Source organism: Phocoena phocoena, chromosome 19 (assembly GCF_963924675.1).
Source record: "Phocoena phocoena chromosome 19, mPhoPho1.1, whole genome shotgun sequence".
Classification (NCBI taxonomy): domain Eukaryota; kingdom Metazoa; phylum Chordata; class Mammalia; order Artiodactyla; family Phocoenidae; genus Phocoena; species Phocoena phocoena.
In genome coordinates, this window is record NC_089237.1 from 21,615,735 (window position 1) to 21,637,075 (window position 21,341).

The window sequence follows — 21,341 nt, forward strand, 5'->3', positions numbered from 1 at the left end:
CACGACAGAGAAATAGGCGGGTGAGTGGAAGGAAAACCCGGAAAAAATGGAGAGAGGGAAAAGAGAAGCAGTTAATATGAGAAGCATGAGAAAAAATAAATCAACAAAACAGGTTTTTTTCTAGAAATACAGAGACGTGGGGAAGAGGATGGGGAAACAGAAGCAGAATCTGACAAAGGACATTGTTTTGGGGAGAGAGAAGGAGTAAAGAACACAGTTAAAGATAGTCATAATATCACTAGAGGAGCTGCCCTCTCCTACCATTGTCATCCTCTTCCAGGAGATCTTATCCTCGCAGTATCTCTTCGTATATGTGCTGGAAATAATTACCTAGATTCCTGAGTTCCTGCCCTCTGGAAACTTCTAGTCTATGACACACACAGTGACTCTTCTGATGAAGAGTTTGTCAGCTAGGTGACCTCCTGAAATACTACAACTAACCCAACGGAGGGGAAGCTTTGGCATCTCACGTCCGCCAGAGGTGCCTCCCTGGGCTGGGAGTGGGAGCCTCCGCTTTTAAGTGGAGCTAAGCTAAGGACTCTCTCAAGCAGTTCCCTTCCACATTTGGTGTCTCCTCAAGACTGGGCTCAGAGGAAGCCTCTCTGAAAGCCTTCCCCAGTGCTCACCCACCCTTACCTCGAGCTTACAGGGGCGGGGGTGGGGGGCGGTAAGTGACAAACGGAAAGATACACAGTGCCCGTGAAAGCTAACGGGACAGGCTGCGTAACCCTCCCACTTGCCCCCGCCGGCCTGTGAGCACCCTGTGGGGCAAAAGCCCGGCTCATCAGCTTTATATCCCCTGCGCTTAGTGTAGTCTTTGACAATGGCACAGGACAGGTACTTCTTTGTCGGGAAACCTGGGAACTTCAGAAGTGAGAAAGGTTTGGTCAGAGGTTCTCCTGATAAAGCCAGAAAGGCCAGGGATATGGGGACTGGAAAGTGATGGAAGTGATTAAAATGAAGCTTTAGTGGGTAGTGGGGTCTTCTGTGTTGTGTTTTTGCTCGTGATTGGCGCTTAATAACTGTCTGAGGAACAAATGAACGGATTCCCGGTGAGCACAGTCGTCCCCTTGGGCAGCACTCCAGGATTAAAGGGCTGCAGTGGGGACTCAGAGGGACGTCAGCCTTCTTCCCAGTAGCTGATATCCTCCCACCTTCATCCAAGACAGCCCCTGGGTGCCCCCTGTGGATCATGGGTGAGACCGAGACCTTCGCGAAACCCCTACAGGTTTCCCTTGCCCGGGATCTTCTAGCCCGAAAGGAGTGGCAGACCAGGAGTCCTTACTGCTGCACTCCCCTCCCCGCAGGGTGACTGGGGGACCGTAGAGGATGCGCTAGCCTTCCCAGGCAGAGTCCAGGATGCCAGCAACACACTTGCCCCAGGGACAGTGGGCGTGTCCACGCCAAGAGCCCCCTTTCCGTGAAGGGCGGCGAACTCCCGGTCTCCCCGCACAAGGAAGGAAAGGAGAGCAGGTGACCGAATCCTCCCCGGCCCAGCTCCCGCGGGTTCTCAGACCACCCCCTCTGGGCGGAAATCTCTCCAGCCCTTCCTCTTCCTCCTCGCCCCCACTCGGTGGGTGTGCGCCAAAGACTGAAGCTCGGGTCGCTTGGCGGCCAGTGTCCGCAGGTCTTCTGGTCGCCAGCCAAAGGGTGAAAGCATTCAGCACGGTGGCCTCAGCTTCGGGTCTGCCTGGGCTGCGAAAGAGGAGGGAAGGAGGAAGAGGAAGGCCGTCGGATGCTTGCTGAAGATTCGTTTCCTAATTTCCTAACTTGACCCACCCACCGCCAGTGCGCTTAATGGCGCTTCTGGCCGGCTAATCGAGCTCTTTGGAGTGACTGACATAATGATCATCCCTAATCAATCCTGAATAACGAATACGCGAATCGACCGTCCTAATCTAATGAGGCGGGCCCACGCTAGTCTCCATAACGTAGTATCGATCGGCTTCCTCGGTGCCGGCCTCAGCTGCTGCTCCAAGGTTTTCCAAGCTCCCTCCTAGTCTTCTCCTCCGGCGGGAGCCACAGGGTACCGGAGCCCGGAGCAACGATCGGAGTAGGAGGGCATCAGCCGCCTCTGCGCTCGCCGGACTCCTCCCGCCGCCTGAGCGAGCGAGGCGCACCAACCTTGCAGAGGTCGGGGCGCAATCGGCGCGCGGGCGAAAAATGCGGGAATAAGTGCCCGGCAGGAAAAAAGCGCGGGCCCACTTCCGAGCCCCGGCGCCTTGTTTTCGAGTGCATTCGGGCCTCTCGCGTTAGGCCGGGTTACTGTGTCCCGGCCCCGGAGCCTGAGCTGACGTCTTCAGCTTGCCTCCCGGTCCAGGTTGCGTTCCGATCTTGACCGAGCACACCGGAGGCGCCAGCCTCCACCACAGCAAACCGACCCCTCGCCGCGAGACGTCCCTCCAGGCCTCTGCCTCCGTCCTCCCGGCGGTTTGCTCCCCCGAAGCGCCCGGGCCGGGTCTCGGGCGCAGCGTTTCAGAGCCGCCGATCGGGCCGCCGAGAGGGCAAGGGGAGAGGGGAGGAGACGCTCGCTCTCACCCATGCAGTTATTAATTTCAAGGGAGTGTCACTTAAGTGAATGAAAATAACCCAGACTTGTGGCCAGAAGCGTCGCGTCCCCCGCCTGAGCACATTGCCCTTAGATCGCGGCCGAGGGGTGGAGGGCTGCAGAGCGAGCCACATTTCAGCCCAGTCCTCATCTCACCATTTTCCAGGCGCTCCAGCTAGGGGGGAGGATCGCAGGGTCAGGGGGTAGGGGGGGCGCACACATATTTTGGGGGCAAGGGTTAGTTGAGGAAGGGTGAGGTCGTGGTCTAGTTTTGGGGGGCCCGGCACCCGGTTGGGGGCGCAGCCTTGTTAGCCTCTCCCCCCCTCCTCTTCCCCTCTCCGCAAACACCCTGAAGGAATGAGGTCACGTGGGTGAGTGGTGGGCGGGACCTACTCTTGTCTGGAGGAAAAAAGCCATTTTGTCTCCCCCCCGCCTCCGAACTCTGGTCCCTCCCCTCCCCCCTCCGTCCCCTCCCCTCCCCTCCCCTCTCTCCCTCCCACCCCAAACCGCTTTCACAAACTCCTTTCTTACCGTAGGTTTCTCCCCTCTCGCCGCCCGAGCGAGCGACACGGCTGCGGCCCCCCTCCCCTCCCTTCCCTCCCTCCCTCCCATCCCCCCCTCCCCGAGACCCACCGGACCCCGAACCCAGGTAAGCGGACGCGGACTCCCCTCTCCCTCCTTCTCCTACCCCGTAACCATCTGGGGACTGGGAGCCGGTACCTCCTTCTTTACAAACCCCTGTGGGGGTAGGTTCTGAGCCAGGCCTTCTCGCGTCTCCGCCCCACCCCCGCCGGCCCCTGTCCTAGCTCGCCCCGTCCGCCTTTCTTTCTCCCTTTTTTCTCTCTCCTTTTCCTCCCTTCCAAGATGGCCGAAGTGCATTCCCCTTTTAACGATTTGGCGTCTCCCTCGACCACCACCTCTTTGTGCCTCAGGCCCCCTAGACCCTGCTCCCGAGGTAGCGAGGGGGAGGGTCCGAGGCAGCCACAAGGGCTTTGGGGCTCCGCGCTGGGGCGGATCTCTGCCCCCCTAGCCCTCCCCGCGAGCCAGCTCAGCTCCTGGACCTCTCCCACTACTCCTTTCGGTTTGGGGAGGGGTCGCTCTCGGTTTCTTCGTTGGGCACCGGGGCGTAGTGGACGCGCGAGGACTTGAAGCGGGGAGGAAGGGGACGAGCTTTTCGATTGCTGCGGGGCCGGGGGAGGGCGCTCTTCCCTGCCGGGACCGGTCGTCTCGGGCACCTCCCCCAGTCGGTCCCTTTCACCCCGCCATCCCGGGACTGGGCGCCCCGCCCCTCCCCTCCCCGAGCCACCTCGGCGGAGCCTCTTTCTCCGGAACACCCCTCCTCGGGCCCCGCCGAAAGTTTGGCTCTAGGGAAGGTAGGAGCGGCCACCCGGTGACTGGGGTCTCTGATATTCTGACCCAGGTTCCTGGGGATGCCGGGGTGGAGCGAGTAGAATGGAGATGGGGAAGATTTATCGCGATATTTCCTATCGCCCGCAGATGCAAGATGGGGCTGGCCGGTCTTCCACTGGGGAGCCCGGCTGCCCCCTCCTTTCCTAGGTCCTCCTGCTTCTATTTCTGAGAGAATGGGACCCCTCGGCGAGCAGACACCCCTGTCCCTCCTGTCTCCACGGGGGGGCCCAGGCATGCCTCTCTCCCTCCCCCACTAACCCCGTCTGCCCAGAATTGCTCCGGATGGCTTGAGGTGGGGAAGGAGGAGGCCTGGGGATGGTGAATTTGCCTGTAAATATCGTGGAAGCGTTGCCCCGCGCTTCCCCCTGGTCTTTGTCTCTCAGAGAGCCCCCACCCCCCACCCCCGACGTGCTGCCTCAGTCTCCAGGGCTCCCTGTCGCTGGGGGCGGGGGGTGGGTCTCCTGGTTGTCTCCCACTCCGTTCTTAAGCCTCCTTCTCTGGGCCTCTTGCAGTTTGCATCTGTTCCTGAAACTCTATAATTTCTCTTCCTCCCCCTCTCCACTCTGTTCCAAGGTGCTAGTACTCGGAGAAGGAGCATAAAGGCAGCTCTGTTATAGCTTTTCGGTGGGGAGGTTTTCCCCGGGGTTTCCTGGTTTGGAGTTGGGGGTTGAGGTCTTAGAGCTGTCTTTGGAATGAGGCAGGAAACAGGCCTGAGGTGAGACTTGGGACTTGGGATCCAGAGTGTAGCTGGGTGGGGTTCAAGTTGAAGTCTTTGTGGGGGGTGCTCTCTCCTGCTTCTGGTCTTCCCTGGGAGATCTTGTTTGATGGAGCTGTTGCCATGGGAATGGAGAGAGCCTGAACAGGAAGAGGTGACATCTTCGTGCAGGTTGGATGCCCACCCCACTCCTCCAGCCTCTGGCCCCCAGAGCAAGGCCGGGAGCTGCACTGCCTTTGTTGCTGGAAGACTTATGTTATAATTTACCCTCGGTAGACCGGGGATGCACAGAAGGGTGGTGTGTGTTTGCAGCTCTGGTTTCAGGCAGGGATGTCAGACTCTGTGCTCCTGGGGTGGGTGGGGGTGGCTTGTACATCTGGCAAGCGTGGGCCTGGCTCTGGTCTGGCTCTATGTGTGATGGGGTGTTTCTGTGTGTGTGTCTGGCCAAGTGTCTGGCCTTGTGTGTTGTGAATGTGAGAGAGAAATGGAGGGGGTGTGTCTGACTGTGTGTGCATATGTGTGTGTGTATCTGGCAGTGTGTATCTGTGTATATTTTGGATTTTTGTCTTTGTTTGATCTTAGGAAACTGAGAGGTGGGAAAGGGAGGGAAGGTAGGGTGAGCCTGTCTTCAGGAGACTAGAGGACTTTTTTGATGCTGCTGGTGGGAGGCGCAGATCCTCCACCCAAGGTCAAGGATCAGGGAACATTGAGAGTTTGACAGCGTCCCAGACAGACCTCCACTCCCTACTCTCCCTACACACACACAAATACACAGGCTTGCACAACTGAACCCAAACTCCTGGGACCCAGTACAGTCTGGCTCACTGAGCTTCCACAGAGCCTGCTTCCATATCTGTATCAGGAAAATTGGGTGAGGCCATTTGCCTCTGCCCCCTCTTTCTCTTTCAAGGCGAGAATGTGTGCTGTTGGTTATGTTTTGGCCCACATGGCTCACTGAATGGTCTTCTGTGGAACCTGGAGTCCTTCTACCTTCCGCATGCCTGGATGGAGTCAGGCCAGGCTTATTGGTTCCTTAGATGAGTAGGAAGCCCGGCCTGGGTGCCAGTGTGGAAAGAGCACTGGAACGGGAGTCAGGCTGCGTCTAGTCCTAGAACTGCCACTGAGTGACTGCGTGACCTGAGACAAGTCACTTCTTCCTGAGTTTCTTCATCTGTAAAATGAAAGGACTAGACAGGATGCTTTCTAATAAGATTCCTTCCACCTCTGCCATTCTAGATGTCTGGATGTGACCTTCAGTGACTCTTCCCAAGACTTGGAGATTTTCTAGTGAGGGAGTTGGGTGAATTTCATGTGGAGGGAAAGCAGAGCAAAGAATTCTGTAGCTGAGCATCTGAAGGAGCAGAAGGGAACCTCTGGGTTATCAGAGATTGGCTATTTCTGCAGTGGAAAAAGAAAAAAAACTAACGCTGAGAGAAGTCTAAATTACCGGGGAGCTTCCAGAAAAAGACTGGTAAGAATGGAGAGATGGGCGGTGATCTCTATAAGTAGGGGACTTTGAGAATGGGGAAAGACACAAGCCAGGCTTGGGTGGCAAGGAGGAGTTGGGATTGGGTGCTGATCAAGCTCCTTTCCTGCCACTATAGCTGAAACCTGGGGCACCAGGGGCCAGGAGCAAGGGCTGTTCCACCATGATGCCCTTGCAAAGACAGTGGTTTGGGGACAGAAGATATTGAAGGACTTGCCCCCCGGTTGGGGGAGGTATTGTGGGTGGGAAACAGTGCTCAGGTCCACTGTGTGGATGTGGTCAGTACTGACCTGTGAAAGCCTCCAGAGCTCCACAGGGCCACTTCCAAATGGCCCTTGGTCTCCCTTTTTCTGCTTCTTGGGACTTGTCTCTCCCTCTCCTTCACCCTCAGGCTCTTCCCTAAGGTGATGGGAGCTGGAGGTCCAGCCAGTTGCAGCTGGGGAGGAGCTGGGTATGAGGTGTGGGGCCCTGGAGCCTCGTGGGGGGAGAGATGGTGAGTGGGTGAGGGAACAGGGCTCCTGTCTACAGTTGTTCTTGGTACCTGCTGGCAGGGCCCTGCAGGTAACCATGGTAATCGGGTGAGGAACCAATCAGTGCTTCTCCCCACCCCCAGCCCCAGAGGTCTGAGGCCCCTGGGGATGGGGCAGGGGGAGCAGGGAGTTTGGCAAGGGAGCTCATTTCTTAAAGGGAGAAGGAGGAACATTTCATCCAGTAAGCACCACAGCTCTCGCCTTCACCCGTGCATCCAGAACAGAGCTTGAGGGGTAGTCTTGGTCTGAGTGCTTGCAGAAGTGAGAGGGTGAGGGTCACGGCCATTTGCTTAGGAGCTCTCGCATGTTGAGGCCACAGTTGGCCTGGAAGGAACTGCATGACAGTTCTTAAAAGCAAGTGTCTGTTTTGAAAACACAGTGAGTATGTGAATGAGGTAGCTAAGGCAGTGTGAAGCGTGCGTGTGTGTGTGTGTGTGTGAGAGAGTGTGTGTGAGAGACAGAAAAGAAGGCATGAGATTTGCCAATAGCAACCAGGACCCTCATACATTATCAGACCCCCAAATGTTTTGTTTCTGGCTGTGCACACACACCCTGAGATTCATCTGGACAAGGCACACACATGGGGCAAGCAGTCACATGAAGTACCGTTGGAGGTCCAGCAGCATGTACGCATCCGATGGATATTACACACGCTCAGCGAGTCAGCCACTTGGAGTTTGTTCCCTCCTCTGGATGGTTGTAATAATATTTGGGCATCTTGCCAGGGGTTACTATGGGAACGACCAAACAGTGTAGTAGCCAGCAAGGCTTCTACATAATTATGAAGAGGGGACCCGTGCAGGGAGAGCTGGCTGAGGGGAGGCGGGAACCCCTTTCCTTCCTCGGGCCATGTCTGCTGGTCTTGGCCGCCGCGTCTCCGCTGGCTCTGGGCTTGCTTGTTCCTCTCCGTCTGCCCTGTAACTTGGTGTCTCTCTCACATGTGGCCTTTGTGTCTCTCCATCTCTTTCGGTCTCTGGCCAGCCTCTGTTGGCTGTTTGGGTCCTGGCCAAACTCATTCTGGGGTCTCTATAGAAACTGCTGATTCCCAGCTGTGAATTTTGGGTCCTAGAAAACCCAATGTGTTGGCTTTAGAAATCTTTCTGGAAAGGAGAGAAGGATGTATGTTGTAAAAGAGCTGTCGGGACTTGGCCGCCCTCCCCAGCCTTGCCCCTTGGGCTTCTACTCTGGGAAAGAGGAGGGAGGTGCCATCGCTCCTGGGTGCAGGCTGGATTTCTACACCAAGAAGTAAGCACGTCAGCCAGTCCAGACCTGGGCTGTGCCCTTCCTCCCCGGACCCCGCCCGGGCCTGGCTGGGCACTTGGTGGGCTGTGGGGAGAACTTTCTGCATAGCTTTGGCAGGCATCTCTGAGAGCCTGTGGTCTGTCACTGGGCAGCTTGTGGCCGGGTTGCAGACAGGATACAGCGGGTGGGTAGCAGTGCCCACGTGGGGAGATTCCTGCGTGTGCCTGGGAGGGGCAGCGTGCAGCAGGCTCTTTGTCGGGGCACATGGTGGCCTTCCTGTGGAAGGGGCAGTAGCAGTCTTTTTGCCCAGACTTTGCAGTTAACCTGCAGAGTCCAGGGCTGGGCCAGGGGGCGGGTTGGAGCCGTGTGTTCCCAACTTTGGGCACATAAGGACCATCCTCAGTACTTCCTGCTTGAGCACCAGGCCTAGAACCTGCATGGTCAGCATATGGTGCATTTCCAGGGAGCTGCTCCGGGGCTGGGGCTGGATGCAGCAGTGCAAGGATGAGTTATGGGGTGCCCCCTTCAGCCTTAGGGCGGATGTGCCCCCAGTGTTTCCAGGGAACGCGTCCTGGAGAAGGAGTGATGGGATGGAAGGACGGTAGGATGGATTAGAAGGACCCAGTCAGATGTCTAAGTTTCCTCATAGCTCCTAGTGAGTTCACTTGAGTGAATATGGATTGGGATCAGGGAGATTTTTAAAAACTCCATTCTCTTCCATTTTCATGCCTCCCCACATCCTCTGGAGAGTTGAGTAGTACTTCCTGTGGTCTAACCTCAGTCTTTCTGCTGTCCTGAGATAGAACCTGACCTTGTTGCTCAAGGTCGTGAGATCTCCAGAGCCCCTGGCACCCAGTGAACACTCACAGGGGGTCAGAAAGAACCATCCCCACATGTGCACCCTGTCCGGCCTTAAAGGGAAAGGAAGGGCCTTGGGCCCAGCAGCGGTGTCGCTTGTGGGGCAGGTGGAGTAGAGTGTGGGAGGGGCTCTTGGCTCTGTGGGTTCCTGATTCCATGTTTGTTCCCCAGGGTGACGCTCCCCAGTCCCCTGCCCCCCACCCCGGCATCATGCATCGGACCACACGGATTAAAATCACGGAGCTGAACCCTCACCTCATGTGTGCCCTCTGCGGGGGGTACTTCATCGATGCCACTACCATCGTGGAGTGCTTGCATTCCTGTGAGTTGAGTCGAGGGGCTGCTCCTCGGGTGGGTGGCCTCTGCCCTGAAGAGCAAATACGTCCATGTGTCTGGTGAGGGTCCCAGGTCCCTGAGAGGCTGCCTTGGAGGGGACACTGGAGGGTTCAGCTCAGAAGTTCATTTGGGGAATTTTACCTGAAATCTCAGTTCTCTCCTTGAATCTCTGTGGCTGAAATTGCACTCCCGGAAGGTGCAGGTGCCCTGGTGTGCACCACGGGCTTGTGGCTGGGGGTCGAGGACCCTGGGATAGGGTGTCTAATAGTTTGGCTATTGTTTAGCACTCCGTCCGGGGGGCTTGGGACTTGGGGCTCACCTCGTGCATGGTACATGACACTGGCTACACACACACACACACACACACACACACACACACACACACACACACACACACACCTGTCCTCCCCCAAGGATGGATGACAAGGGGTAGTTGCCATCTGTGCGAGACAGGACTGTGTTGGGTCTTTGAACAGGCCTGAGCTGCGGGAACAAGGTGGAGAAGAGGGGATACCTGAACCCGAGCAGGGGGCATGGGGGCTGGTCCTGGGTGATGAAGGGGACTCTGACTCTTCCTCCTCTCTCCACACCCCTCCGCCAAGTCTGCAAAACCTGCATTGTGCGCTACCTGGAGACCAACAAGTACTGCCCCATGTGCGATGTACAGGTCCACAAAACCCGGCCGCTGCTGAGCATCAGGTGGGCCCAGCACTTCCTCCTGTCCCCGCCCGTTCTCTGGGGCAGCTGCCCTCTGTCCCCCAGCCCTCCTTGCTTCCTGAAGCCAGGATGGCAGGTGGAGAAGCACCAGGCATGGACTGAATCCCCTTCCTTCCCTCAGGGGTGTATCCAGCTGAGAAATTCTAGAGAGGTAGAGACAAGGCCTCTAGGGACCCCCATGCCTGGGCCCTGGGTCTCAGGAAGGGAGGTGGGAAGAAGGGGCCCCAGGCTGGAGAGTCGGGGTGACGTGGTTGCCAGCAGGCCCCTGTGTACTTCTTTCCAGATCTGACAAAACCCTTCAAGACATCGTCTACAAATTGGTCCCTGGGCTTTTTAAAGGTACCTACACCCTTCGTTGTCCTGCCACCCCCCCCACCACTGCTCAAGCATGTTGCCCCCCGCCTCAGCCTGCTCCCTCTCTTCTAGATGAGATGAAACGGAGGCGGGATTTCTACGCAGCTTACCCCCTGACAGAAGGTGAGTGTGTTCACATGTGTGTGTGCGTGGTGCTGCCCCAGGTATAAGGGCCAGATGCATGGAGGGCCGGTGGGCACCGCACACGGCCTCCCCAGCCCAGGAGTGGCTGGACTCACCGCACTGAGCTCTGAGATCCCTGGGTCCTTGGTGGGGCTCCTGTCCCCGCCTCCTAGGCCGATGCCTCAGAGCTCTCTCCTTCCGCAGTTCCCAACGGCTCCAACGAGGACCGTGGTGAGGTTCTGGAACAGGAGAAGGGGGCTCTGAGCGACGATGAGATTGTCAGCCTCTCCATCGAGTTCTATGAAGGCGTCAGGCAAGTCTGGCCCGTGCCTGGTCCTTTTGGGGTCCTAGGCTGGGTCCCTTCTCCCATGCTGTCCCCATTCCCCTGGGAGGAAAGGGTGCTTCCAGGAGGGCCTTCCGGATGTGTGCAGTTAGATCCTGCCTGCACCAGGGTCTCCCTTGCTTCATTCCTTCTCCTTCTGCAGGGACCGGGAAGAGAAGAAGGGCCCCCTGGAAAATGGGGATGGTGACAAGGAGAAAGTGAGTGCTGGGGCCTGCCCAGGAGCGGGGTGTGGGCTGGGAGAGAGTGCCGGGGTGGACCCCAGTCCTTGGGTGCCTCTCCCCCACCAGACAGGGGTGCGCTTCCTGCGATGCCCAGCAGCCATGACTGTCATGCATCTCGCCAAGTTTCTCCGCAACAAGATGGATGTGCCCAGCAAGTACAAGGTGAGTCCCTGGGCCCTTTTGAAAAACGTGTCCGTGTGTGGATGTATCTGACAATCTGTGCATCTCAGCCATTGTTCAGGGCTGGCTGGGTGTCACCAAGGGCCTGCACGGTTGTGTAATTGAGCCCGTGTAGAAGGGTAACTGAAAACTAGATTGGGGTGGGGCAGTCTGCGTCTGCTGAAGCCAGTGTGCAGAGGTGCAGGAGACCAAGATGGTGTGTGTGTGTGTGTGTGTACATGCTTGCACGTTTAGAACTATGGCAGAGGTGTGTGTGTAAAAATGCAGGGCCTTACGTGGGCCAGCTGGCTGTGGGAATGCTGGTCTGAAATTGCCAAGGAGCTTGAGGACGTCGCTCCTCAAATTTGAATATGTATGTGGCCCCCTAGAGATCTTGTTAAAATGCAGGTGCGGGTTTTTTTTTGTTTTTTTTTTTTGGCTGTGCCTAGAGGCGTGCGGAGTCCTAACCACTGGACGGCCAGGGAAGTCCCAAAATGAAGATTCTGATTGAGTAGATTTTGCATTTCTGGCAAGCTCCCAGGTGCTTCCGGTGCTGTTGGTCCATGGACTATTGAGGCTCTAGGACAGTGGATCCCAAACTTTGCCACATGTCAGAATTACGTGAGGGGTTGCTTATCGAGATTAAAACTCGATTCATGTCATACCAGTTAAAACCATCTCTGGGAGTGAGATCCAAGCACTGGTGTGATTCCACTGTGCAGCCTGGGTGAGAGTCGTTGCTCCACAAGTTCCTTCTCACCTGGGCCTTTTCTTTGCCTGTTAGCTCCTCTGGAGAACATACCAGAGATAGAAGGGGACCCAGACCACCGTGTGGATTGCTGGGGCTGGGGCTGGGGCTGTTGATGATGTGGGTATCTTCCCTTCCCACCTGCTGGTCAGGAGTGATGTTGGAACGGCTCTGATAGGGAAGTCGAATCCATCATGAAACCCCAGAGTAATGAGGGACCACCCGCTTGGAGCCTCTTTGCCAAACAGCTGGAGGCTTGAGCTGTGTCCTCCCGTCCCTCCTCCAGGTTGAGGTTCTCTATGAGGACGAGCCGCTGAAGGAATACTACACCCTCATGGACATCGCCTACATCTACCCCTGGCGGCGGGTGAGTGGGTGGGGTGGTGCCAGCAAGGGGACACTGGGCCATCACGTGGGCCACCCTGCTCTAATCACAGACAGTTTATCCCTCGTCTCATGAGCTGGACATGTCCAGGGTGGCCTGCCACACACCAGGTACGCCTCCGGACGCTCTCTCACTGATGACTTTCCGCACTCAGAAGGAGAACAGGACCCCTGGGCAGACCACGTGCCCCAGTTGGGTGTGGAGGAGTGAACTTTGCCTTCTGCTCTTTGGCCTCCCTCTCTCCTTTTTCTGTCTCTGGTCTCACGTGCGCTCTCTTCTTCTCTGGGTCTCTGTGTGCCCCTGTCTCTCCGGCCTTGCTTGGTCAGTCCCACGTCGCGTGTCTCCTCCTCTCTATCCAGTCTTTCTCCTCTCCAAGGCCTGGACCTTCCCTTCTCCCTGTTTGGGTGCCGTGGGGTGAAGGTGGGTGGCCGCCCCATTAGCCTCTTTCTCCTGACACCCTCCCCTCCCCTCTCCCTGCAGAATGGCCCTCTCCCCCTCAAGTATCGCGTCCAGCCAGCCTGCAAGCGGCTCACCTTGCCCACAGCGCCCACCCCCTCCGAGGGCACCAATACCAGCGGGGCATCTGAGTGTGAGTCAGTCAGCGACAAGGCTCCCAGCCCTGCCACCCTGCCGGCCACCTCCTCCTCCCTGCCCAGCCCAGCCACCCCCTCCCATGGCTCTCCCAGCTCCCATGGCCCCTCGGCCCCCCACCCAACCTCTCCCACGCCCCCCGCCACAGCCAGTGGGGCCACCACAGCTGCCAACGGGGGCACCTCGAACTGCCTGCAGACACCGCCTTCCACCAGCAGGGGGCGCAAGATGACTGTCAACGGAGCTCCCGTGCCCCCCTTAACTTGAGGAAAGGGACCCTCTCCCTCCTTTTCCAGCTATGCCTCTCCACCCCTCCACTTTTTCTGGGCCCCCTTTTCCACCTCTTCTACTTTCCCCAGCTCCCCCCCACCTTAGGGGTCGGGGATGGGTTTTATAAATAAATCTATATATATATGTACATAGGAAAAACCAAATATACATACTTATTTTCTATGGACCAACCAGATTAATTTAAATGCCACAGGAAACAAACTTGATGTGTGTGTGTATGCGTGGGGGATGGGGTGCTCAATTTTAGGCGGTCTTGTGTAATTTGCTCTGCTCTTTTTGGGGGTGCCTAGAGGTGGATTGGTGGGGCCACTTGAGGCTCGGTGAAGCCCTGCCCCATCCTCCTCCTGTATCCCAAGGCATATGCGGTGTTGGAGGGGCCCCCACCAACCCCCAAAGCTTTAGGCACAACTCGAACTGGCTGTGTATGAGGTCCACCCTGCTTCTCTCCCCATCTTGGCTGCTGTCCTGCCCTGACCCTGACCAGTACCCTCCCCCCCACCATTGTTGAATGTCCAGAGAATTGCTAAGACAGTGCCTTTCACAAATGCAGCCTATCCCCTGGTTCTGAGGAGCAAGTGGGCAGTGGAGAGGGCATCTCCCTTACCTCCTCCTCTTGCAGTAGAAACTTTGTGTAATAGATAGTTCTGCCTTTTTTTTTTTTTCCCCCGTGTGTGTGGCCTTTGCATCATTTATCTTGTGGAAAAGAAGACTGAGGCCACAGAAGACCTCAGCCCTTGAACTTCCACTGTGGTGTCAGCATTGTAAACCGCTTCACCCCCTTCTTCCACGCCCCCCACCCAGGAGCCCGCACTAGCAAGGCAGATGGGGAAGTCTCACCTCGGGGCCCGTAGTGGAGAGGTGGAAGGGGGGGGGTTGACCTCAGATAAGCACAGACCCCAGATTTTGCCAAAGGCAAACAGTCCTCCAGTGCCCTCCCCACCCGCAGCTGAGGCCAAGTCAGGAAAGAACAATAGGCACCTAAAAGCACAAGAAGACAGAACCTGTGAGATCTGACCTCAGCTCCATCCCAAGAAGTCAAGTGGTCTGCCCCCTGAGGGGCAGACCCCAACAGACCCCTGCCCACCAGTTTTTCCTCCAATGGACATAGGTCAGATCGGGACGAGGGGAGGAGGCAAGACTATCACAGCCTGTGTGTTTGGGGTCAGGTGTCCCCCAATGGGTTTGTCTGTGTTCACACCTCGTCCTGTGTCTGAGGTGCTATGGCTGTATCCTCCTCCTGGGACATCTGTATCTCCTGGCTTTGTAATAAATGCTGCATACTCTCCAGAGCCTGTAGTTCTTTGGGATAGAGGGGACAGGGAAAGGGTGGCTGGGTGCCCTGGCCTCCTCCTCTTGTCTCTGGGCTCAGCCTGCCTTGGGGGACCCTATATGGAGTGAACCTGAACTGCCCCCTCCCTGTGGCCAGTCAGGTGTCCCCAGCCCATGTTAAGATCCTGAAGGGGGACCGGTCATGTCCCTCACACCAGTGACCACAAGAACGCCACTCTGGGCCAGCACGCCTATTTAATGCCATCTTTGCCAGCAGGCATTGGGGCAGGGGCCAGTTCCAGCCACCCCAGATTGGAGACCTCGGGTTACGGGAGCAAGTCCTTCACGAGCCAGCTACGGGTACTGGGGTCCCTGGGGTGATCCCTTCTTGGGCCGGTCAGCAGCCGCCCCCTCAGAGTGGGGAGCCCACTTCTGCCTTCTGCACCTGCTCACTCCTGTGGGTGCCATCGCAGTATGGGGGCTTCTGGGTGGCCTTGCAGGTACAGAGCGCCACCATGCGGGTCTCCTGGGCCTTGAACTTGAGTGGGGATAGGCCAGTGCGTTTGAAGAAGTGGGAGCCATCACAGAAGGGCTGGAGGGAAAGAAAGAAAGTTAGAGACCCAACCCCACCTGCTGAGGCCGGGCAGGGCTGGGAGAAGCAGCACACGGGGCTCAGGGCCCAGACTCCTAAGTGATGCTGCCTGTGGTCGCTGCCACACCTGTCTCATCTGTAATGTGACAGTAAAAAGAGTAGCGTCATCCCAAGAAAATAAAATGCATTATGCTTACCATGCACTCTGCCGGCAGAAAGTGTTCAGTAAGTATGAGTCTTTACAGGGAGGACCAGGACACGAGAACAGAATTTTCAAGGCGAAATGGGCCCTTAGGTATCAGCCATGTTTATGCTGATAGGTGTTTTTTGTTTTTTGTTTTTAATGGCTCTGAGTCTCCATTGGTTCATGAAATTCATTTCCTTCTCCACGTTCTTGGGGTGAAAACTTCTCTGGGTGGGCTTTAAGACTGGGGTATCAATTTTGTTTGGCTCCAGGAAGTAACTGGGAAGGGGGGAAGGGGACGTCCCACAGCAAACTGGCTGCCTGGTGTGAGCATCTATGCCCTTCCATCCTGGAAGGTGTTCCTGGGTAATGGAAACAGGCCCAGAGAGGTGGTTAGCTAGTTAGTTAGTGGCAGAGCTGGACCCAAGGCCTCTTGGCCTTGGAGTCAGGGTGGGATAGGAGAATGGAAGAGAGAAGTGTGCCGATAAAAATAAGCAGCCTGTCCCAGAGGGCAAGAGGCAGAGAGGCACAGAGGGCCCTCCTGTGCTAGGCCTCACCCGTGGGTTGCACAGCGCCACCCCCGTGAGGACCTGCTCGAAGTCCACAGCAAATCAGTGGCAAAGCGGGACTCGGGGCCCTGCGCTGCTGACACCACGCCATGCCGCTTGGAGGAACACAGTTCAGAGCCCACTCAAGAAAGAAAGGGACCCCGGAGGCTAAGAATATGGGGCAGATTCCTGCTGGACGAAAGGCTCCTGGAGCAGAAGAGAGAAGGAGTTGGGAGCAGGCCGCCAGGCTGACAAGACAGCAAGAAACCAGTTCCCTCACAGAAACTGAGGGAGGGTTTTCAGGAGCAGATGCCAGGAAGGGGCACACAGGGCCAGAGAGGCTGTGCAAAGTCTGCCCAATGCTGGGGTCCGAGGCCTGGGAACCTTTGACCCAGATGCTTCCTAGGAGGAAGAAGGAGAGAGGGGAGAGAGAGACAGGGCACAGCCCCGGAGCCTCTGAGAAGGAGGGAGCACTGGAAGAGGAGGACAGAACCCTGGCTCCACCCGACCGGCCCCGGGACTGAGTTTCTGGCTGCATCCTGAAGGAGGGATGCAGAGAACGGTGAGCTCAGGGCTGTGAGTGGCGCTGGCCTGAGAGTATCCCTCCCCCCCAGTCTCCCTTGTCGTCCCTCAGGTATGTGTGGGAAAAAGAGGAACGTCTTGGGTGGGAGTTCCTGGGCAACATGTAGCGTCCCCAGCCACAGGTGTCATGTATCAACGGGAAGGGGGACACAGGTCTCTCACCTGCTTCTTGCTGTGGCCACACACACACCACCTGTAGGTTTTCCCAGCCACCAGCTCCACCTTGATGGGTGTTTTCAGGGCCACCACGGACTTGGCTGGGGTTTGGGGGAACCATTGGGCCTGTGGCAGAGAAGATGAGGGAGTGAGGGTCAGCTCATGCCCTGGAAGCACTTTCTTGCCTGTGGCCTTGTCCAATTTCCCAAGAGCCTTGGCTGGTGACAGGCTTCCTCTGCAGGAGGCTGATCTGATGCCACCCTGCAAGGACACTCCCCCCAGGACACCATAAGGCCCCTGAGCTCCAGACAGAGAAGAGATTTCAAGGCCATGCAAGCACATAGGTTTCGGGGTCCAGGCCTTCCTTTCAAACCCTGGCTCTCACCTGGGTGCAAGGGACGGGAGGCTCAGGATCCTGCCAGCCTAGGCGGGGGTAGCTGCACCTAGGGCTGGGTTTATCAGGCACCGCTGTTCTCAGGGCAGAAGGCTGCTCCCTGCCACTCTATCTCCCCTGAGCCATCGGGAAGGTAGCTATGGACAAGGCAGTCTCAGGCTGAAATCTACAAAGCAGGGCTGACCCATTCTGGTTCCCTCCTCTGGTCTCTACCTTTGGGGTCTCTGGGCCTGGGGGACTAGGGCAGAGAGAAGTGGAAACGGGGTATTGGTGGGTAGTACTTACCAGCCAGGAGGTGATGTCCCGTCTCTGGTTCAGCTTCTGCAAGGCAAGCAGGCATTGCAAGACGGTGGTTTGGAAACAGAAAAATATAAAGTCAACGGAAAGCGGAAGACTTCCAGAGGGAACTCACTTGGGAGGGAAGAGACGACAGGGCTTAGGCGAGTGGGAGAAATACGAGGGTAAGAATAAGGGGTCCCAAGAGAGGAACGGGAGTTGCTGGGGGAGGTGCTGGCACCCAGCGGGCGCTCGGGGAGGGCTGCGAAGGACCAGGCGACGTAGGGGCTTGAGGGACGCTCAGCTGAGGGGCGGGCGGGCGGGCGGGGCGGGCTCGGGAGGGGAGTCGCGGGGGCCGGCCGGCGGGGCCGCGGCTGCTCACCAGGGCCGCCGGCCTCAGGAGCGCCCCCGCGCCGCCCATGTCGGCCCCGCTGCCGCCAGCGCGCCGGCTCCGCCTCGCGCCCCGGTCACCTTCCCGCTTCCCCGCCTCCCAGCGGCCCGGCCCCGCCTCGGCCCGGAAGACGCTGCGGGGTTCGCGCGGTGCGGGCCGCGGGCCTGCGCAAGCCGACCAGCCCCAGCCGCCGGAAGTCGGGCCGAGGAGCCGACCCCGCAGCCGCCTAGGGGGCCCCGGGGTGTGGAGGGCTCTCCGGCGCCCCCTTTGGTTCCCGCGTGTCTGCGAATGACCCGCGCGGAGCATCGCCGCTCATTTCCTTGCCTGCGCCTCCCGGGCCCCCCACTTGCGAGCGGGGACCCTGACCGGAACCGTTTTCTCTTGCGGAGCCTTAGGGCAGTGCTTCTAGAAGCGCGGTGCGGACACATCTTGTCGCCTCGGGAGCTTGTTTTATCGGATTCGCTCCTGGCCCAGGCCTATACATTACATTCTTATGGGTGGGGCACAGGTAGCTGCGTTTTCAATATGCAGGGTATTTCGGGTATGTTGTGCATTTTGGTCTGTGAACTACTATTCCAGGTGCTTAAAGAAATGTTCATTGACCATCCCCCGACCCCCGATCCCTTCCCAAGGCTCCCACGGATGGCACGCCCTCTCCCTTTCCCTTCAGTAAAGCCAGACAAAGCAGGGTCTCTTTGGATTTTTTTGTTTTTTTTTTGTAAAACATTCTTTTATTAAAAGAACAAGTGCTGTTTACGAACTGCCCTTCGTACAAATAACATCCGTTATACAAAGATACAAGATCCGAGTTATGCACAATTCCAGGCTTGGAGGTGACAGGGTAGGGGCATTGCCTTTTGGGTTGAGGATATAAAGGAGGCTTTAGAAAGAATGAAAAAGGAGCCCCTGGGTTTGCAAACTGTAGCTTCCCCTCCCTGCTCCCCTAGGAAGGGTCTACTACATTGAGACAGGCTGGGGCGGAAAGGCAGGGACAGGCGAGGAGCCAGGGTTTGGGTCTCCAGTCCCACCACCTAAGTCCCAAGTTGGGCTGAAGGACGTGACCAAAGGGCAATGAAGGCACGCCCTCAGTCCCCAACTTTTCAGTAGATCAAGTCAAAGTGGTTGGGAGCCAGACACACTTTTAATCTGGTTTGATGTGACCGGAGGGAGCCAGGGTACTATGCCCCGCTTTCCTGCAAATTCCCAACTGAAGTGACCTTAATCCCTCCAGGCATCTCTCCCCAGGAAATAAATTGGGATAAAGGAGAACTGGAAGCAAGCTGCCTACCCTTAACTCTGGCCCACCACACACCAAGGAAGATGCTGGAAGCTGGCAGGGGGAGCCTGTGCCTTTGAAAACTTGTCTGCATTTCCAGTTTGGGAAAGGGCAGTGTGGAGAAGGTCACCCTTTCTCAGAGCTGGCTCTTTCTCTTTCCCAGGCTCTGGCTCCCTTCCTAGGAGTACTTCCCTAGAAGTCAGGACAGGAGTGGGCAGGGGTGCTCTCATCGGCCTCAAGGGTAGGGCACCTGGAGGCAGCAAAAGACCTAGGAGTCTGAGGGGAAAAACTCATAAACAAATCGGAAAAACTTAGAGAAGAAAAGGCAACCTTTAAAGTGTCATTGTCTCTGGAGAGGATCCATCAGCTCTGAGCTAAGACAGTCAGTGCTTCACAGATACCCCCCACCCCGGCACAGCCCTGCACTCACACCCCGCATCACACACACAGGGACAGACGGACAGCCACAAGGAGGCAGCGCGGTGGGACAGGAGAGCCGAGGACCGGGAGGCCAAGGTCCTGAGGGCTGGTCCTGGCTCTGCCCCTGAGCCCCTGCCCCTCCTAGGCTTGGAGCTATCACCTGTGAAGCAACGAGCTGGCTCAAAAGTCACCTAAAGACAGGTCCCTTCCAGCTCTGACATTCGTGCACTAGTTGTGACCTCAAGGCCAGACAGCGGCTCTGCATGCACACTGCAATCACACCTCTGTGCTGAGGGGCATGACGTACTAAGCGCCACTCTGCATTTTCAAACTCCACTTCCGCCCTGCAAACCACATCCTTCCCCTCCCCTAGACAGAGCCATATATAAATCTGCATCCCTTTCTACTCCCCATCCAAATTCATCCTAGAAAAAGGGACTGAGGCTGGGAGCAGGGGCGCGGGGCGGGGGGGGGGGGTCTCGGTAGCCATACCCCTTGCACTGGGACCCCACTCCATCCTGAAGCGCTCCAGACCTTTCCTATTATAAAGCTCCCTCGAAAGAGGAAATGCACCACCGCTCTCATGTCCCCCTGCCCCCAATTGAGGCACAGCACCAAGCCATACCCAGCCTGGGTCCCTTCTTCAAATCTAACCTGCCTACCTGCCACTGCACCCCAGCCTGGGGAAAGTCAGAAAACAGAGACTCTTGGAGATGAGAACCCCAGACTCTCGGGTGCTGGAGGGAAGGGGAGGTCTTGGTTCCAGTGCACTAAGTCCTTTGGACCTCTCTCTGCCACAGCGGCCTTGGGGTGGATTGACTTCCCTCACTGTCCAGAACAGAAGCTGACTTTGGCTGTAAGTGGGCTGGCCTTGGGCAACGGTGTGGGTGTGAATGAGCAACTCTTCTAAGAACCTCTGAAGGTTATTTTTCTTTTCAGTGGTTTGGGGGCAGGGAGTTAGCTTAATAGATGAAGATGAATAAAATGCTGAATTCTATCATTTGTTTCTAACTGATATTTAGCGTTAATAAAAAGTGAGTATTTCTGAGGTCATCACAACTGCCTCCCCCCTCCCCCCCCAAGCCCTTGCAAGTGCCTAAGAAATTGCCTCTGAAGGATCCCACCCACCCCCTCCATTATCAGCTCCCTAACATCTTACAAAGTCTTATCAACAGGAATATTAATATTATTTTCAGTATCAGAAAAAAACCAGTTGAGCAGCACAGGCAAAAATATATCTGCACTACGTTTCTGTCATTGCCAAAAATATACACATCTTCTTTTCTTTATTTAAAAAACAAAACAAAACCAACAACAACGAAAACCCAAACAGAAACACACACACACACAAATCCACACATGCAAAGAGACTGACTAGACGTGGTCATCAGGGAAGCTGGCCACGCTCCTCCTGGCTCCGACCCCAGTGCACCCGACAGACACAGGCTTCGACCTCGCCCCTCTCCTGGCTGTCCCACCGGCCCTCAACCTTGGCCACCAAAGGCTCTGGGCAGGTGGGGACTCTTTAAGGTGAGAATTGCCCACTACACCCTGGGGAAATAGCTGGTGGGTGAAGGGACAGTTGTAGGTCAGCGTAAGCTTAAGTCTCCCCTGGTGGGTGGGGGTGGGGTGCGGGAAGGCAGGCTGGCTAATCCTGGGAGGAAGGTTTCACTAAAAGAAGTGGCACTTTACCCCCCTTGCCTCATCCCCCAATCCCTGGGGCTCCCCTTTGCCAGGGAAGCAGGACCAAGTATCAGTGGGGGAAGGGGAGCGCTGAGGGGGCACTGAGACCATGTGGAGTCTGGGGGAGGAAAGGCAGGATATTACCCTGATTCAAAGCCCCCAGCCCCCAGTTACTCTCCAATATCGGAGTACGGTTCTGTTTTTTGTTAACCATTCAGGCCCCAGAGAGAGACCAAAGTTGGTGAGGTGAGAGGGTGCAAACAAGAGCTGGGAGCGCCCCTCTGATACTGTCTCATCAGAGCACTCCTCCTATCCCTGCCCTCAGCTGCCCGGGCTCCAGCGGTAGACAGACAGACAGACGGACAGACACACACACACGCATACACGCTCTCTGAGTCAGGCAGCTCCATCTCCCCACCCTCGGCACTCCTAAATCCAATAGTGCAAACAAGGGGCAGGGGATCGAGGGGGCTGGGCCGCCCACCCCCTGCCTTCCCCCAGCCCATCACTGGG

The 21,341-nt window shown here is 57.0% G+C and overlaps 2 protein-coding genes across 2 annotated transcripts; one reads left to right on the forward strand and one right to left on the reverse strand.

The window, feature by feature from the left end:
- The first annotated feature begins 8,997 nt into the window (after positions 1-8,997).
- On the forward strand, positions 8,998-14,342 carry PCGF2 (polycomb group ring finger 2). The gene is made up of 9 exons (XM_065897085.1): positions 8,998-9,111; positions 9,728-9,824; positions 10,126-10,181; positions 10,269-10,319; positions 10,524-10,632; positions 10,805-10,859; positions 10,950-11,045; positions 12,077-12,157; positions 12,656-14,342. Exons 1-9 carry the CDS (start codon positions 9,000-9,002, stop codon positions 13,031-13,033), a joined length of 1,035 nt encoding a protein of 344 aa, XP_065753157.1. The 5' UTR covers positions 8,998-8,999; the 3' UTR covers positions 13,034-14,342.
- Positions 14,343-14,738: 396 nt separating this feature from the next.
- On the reverse strand, positions 14,739-17,479 carry CISD3 (CDGSH iron sulfur domain 3). Its single transcript, XM_065897805.1, has 4 exons — positions 17,441-17,479; positions 17,068-17,103; positions 16,395-16,514; positions 14,739-14,918 (listed from the first exon to the last, which is right to left on the reverse strand). Exons 1-4 carry the CDS (start codon positions 17,477-17,479, stop codon positions 14,739-14,741), a joined length of 375 nt encoding a protein of 124 aa, XP_065753877.1.
- Between the last annotated feature and the right edge of the window lie 3,862 nt (positions 17,480-21,341).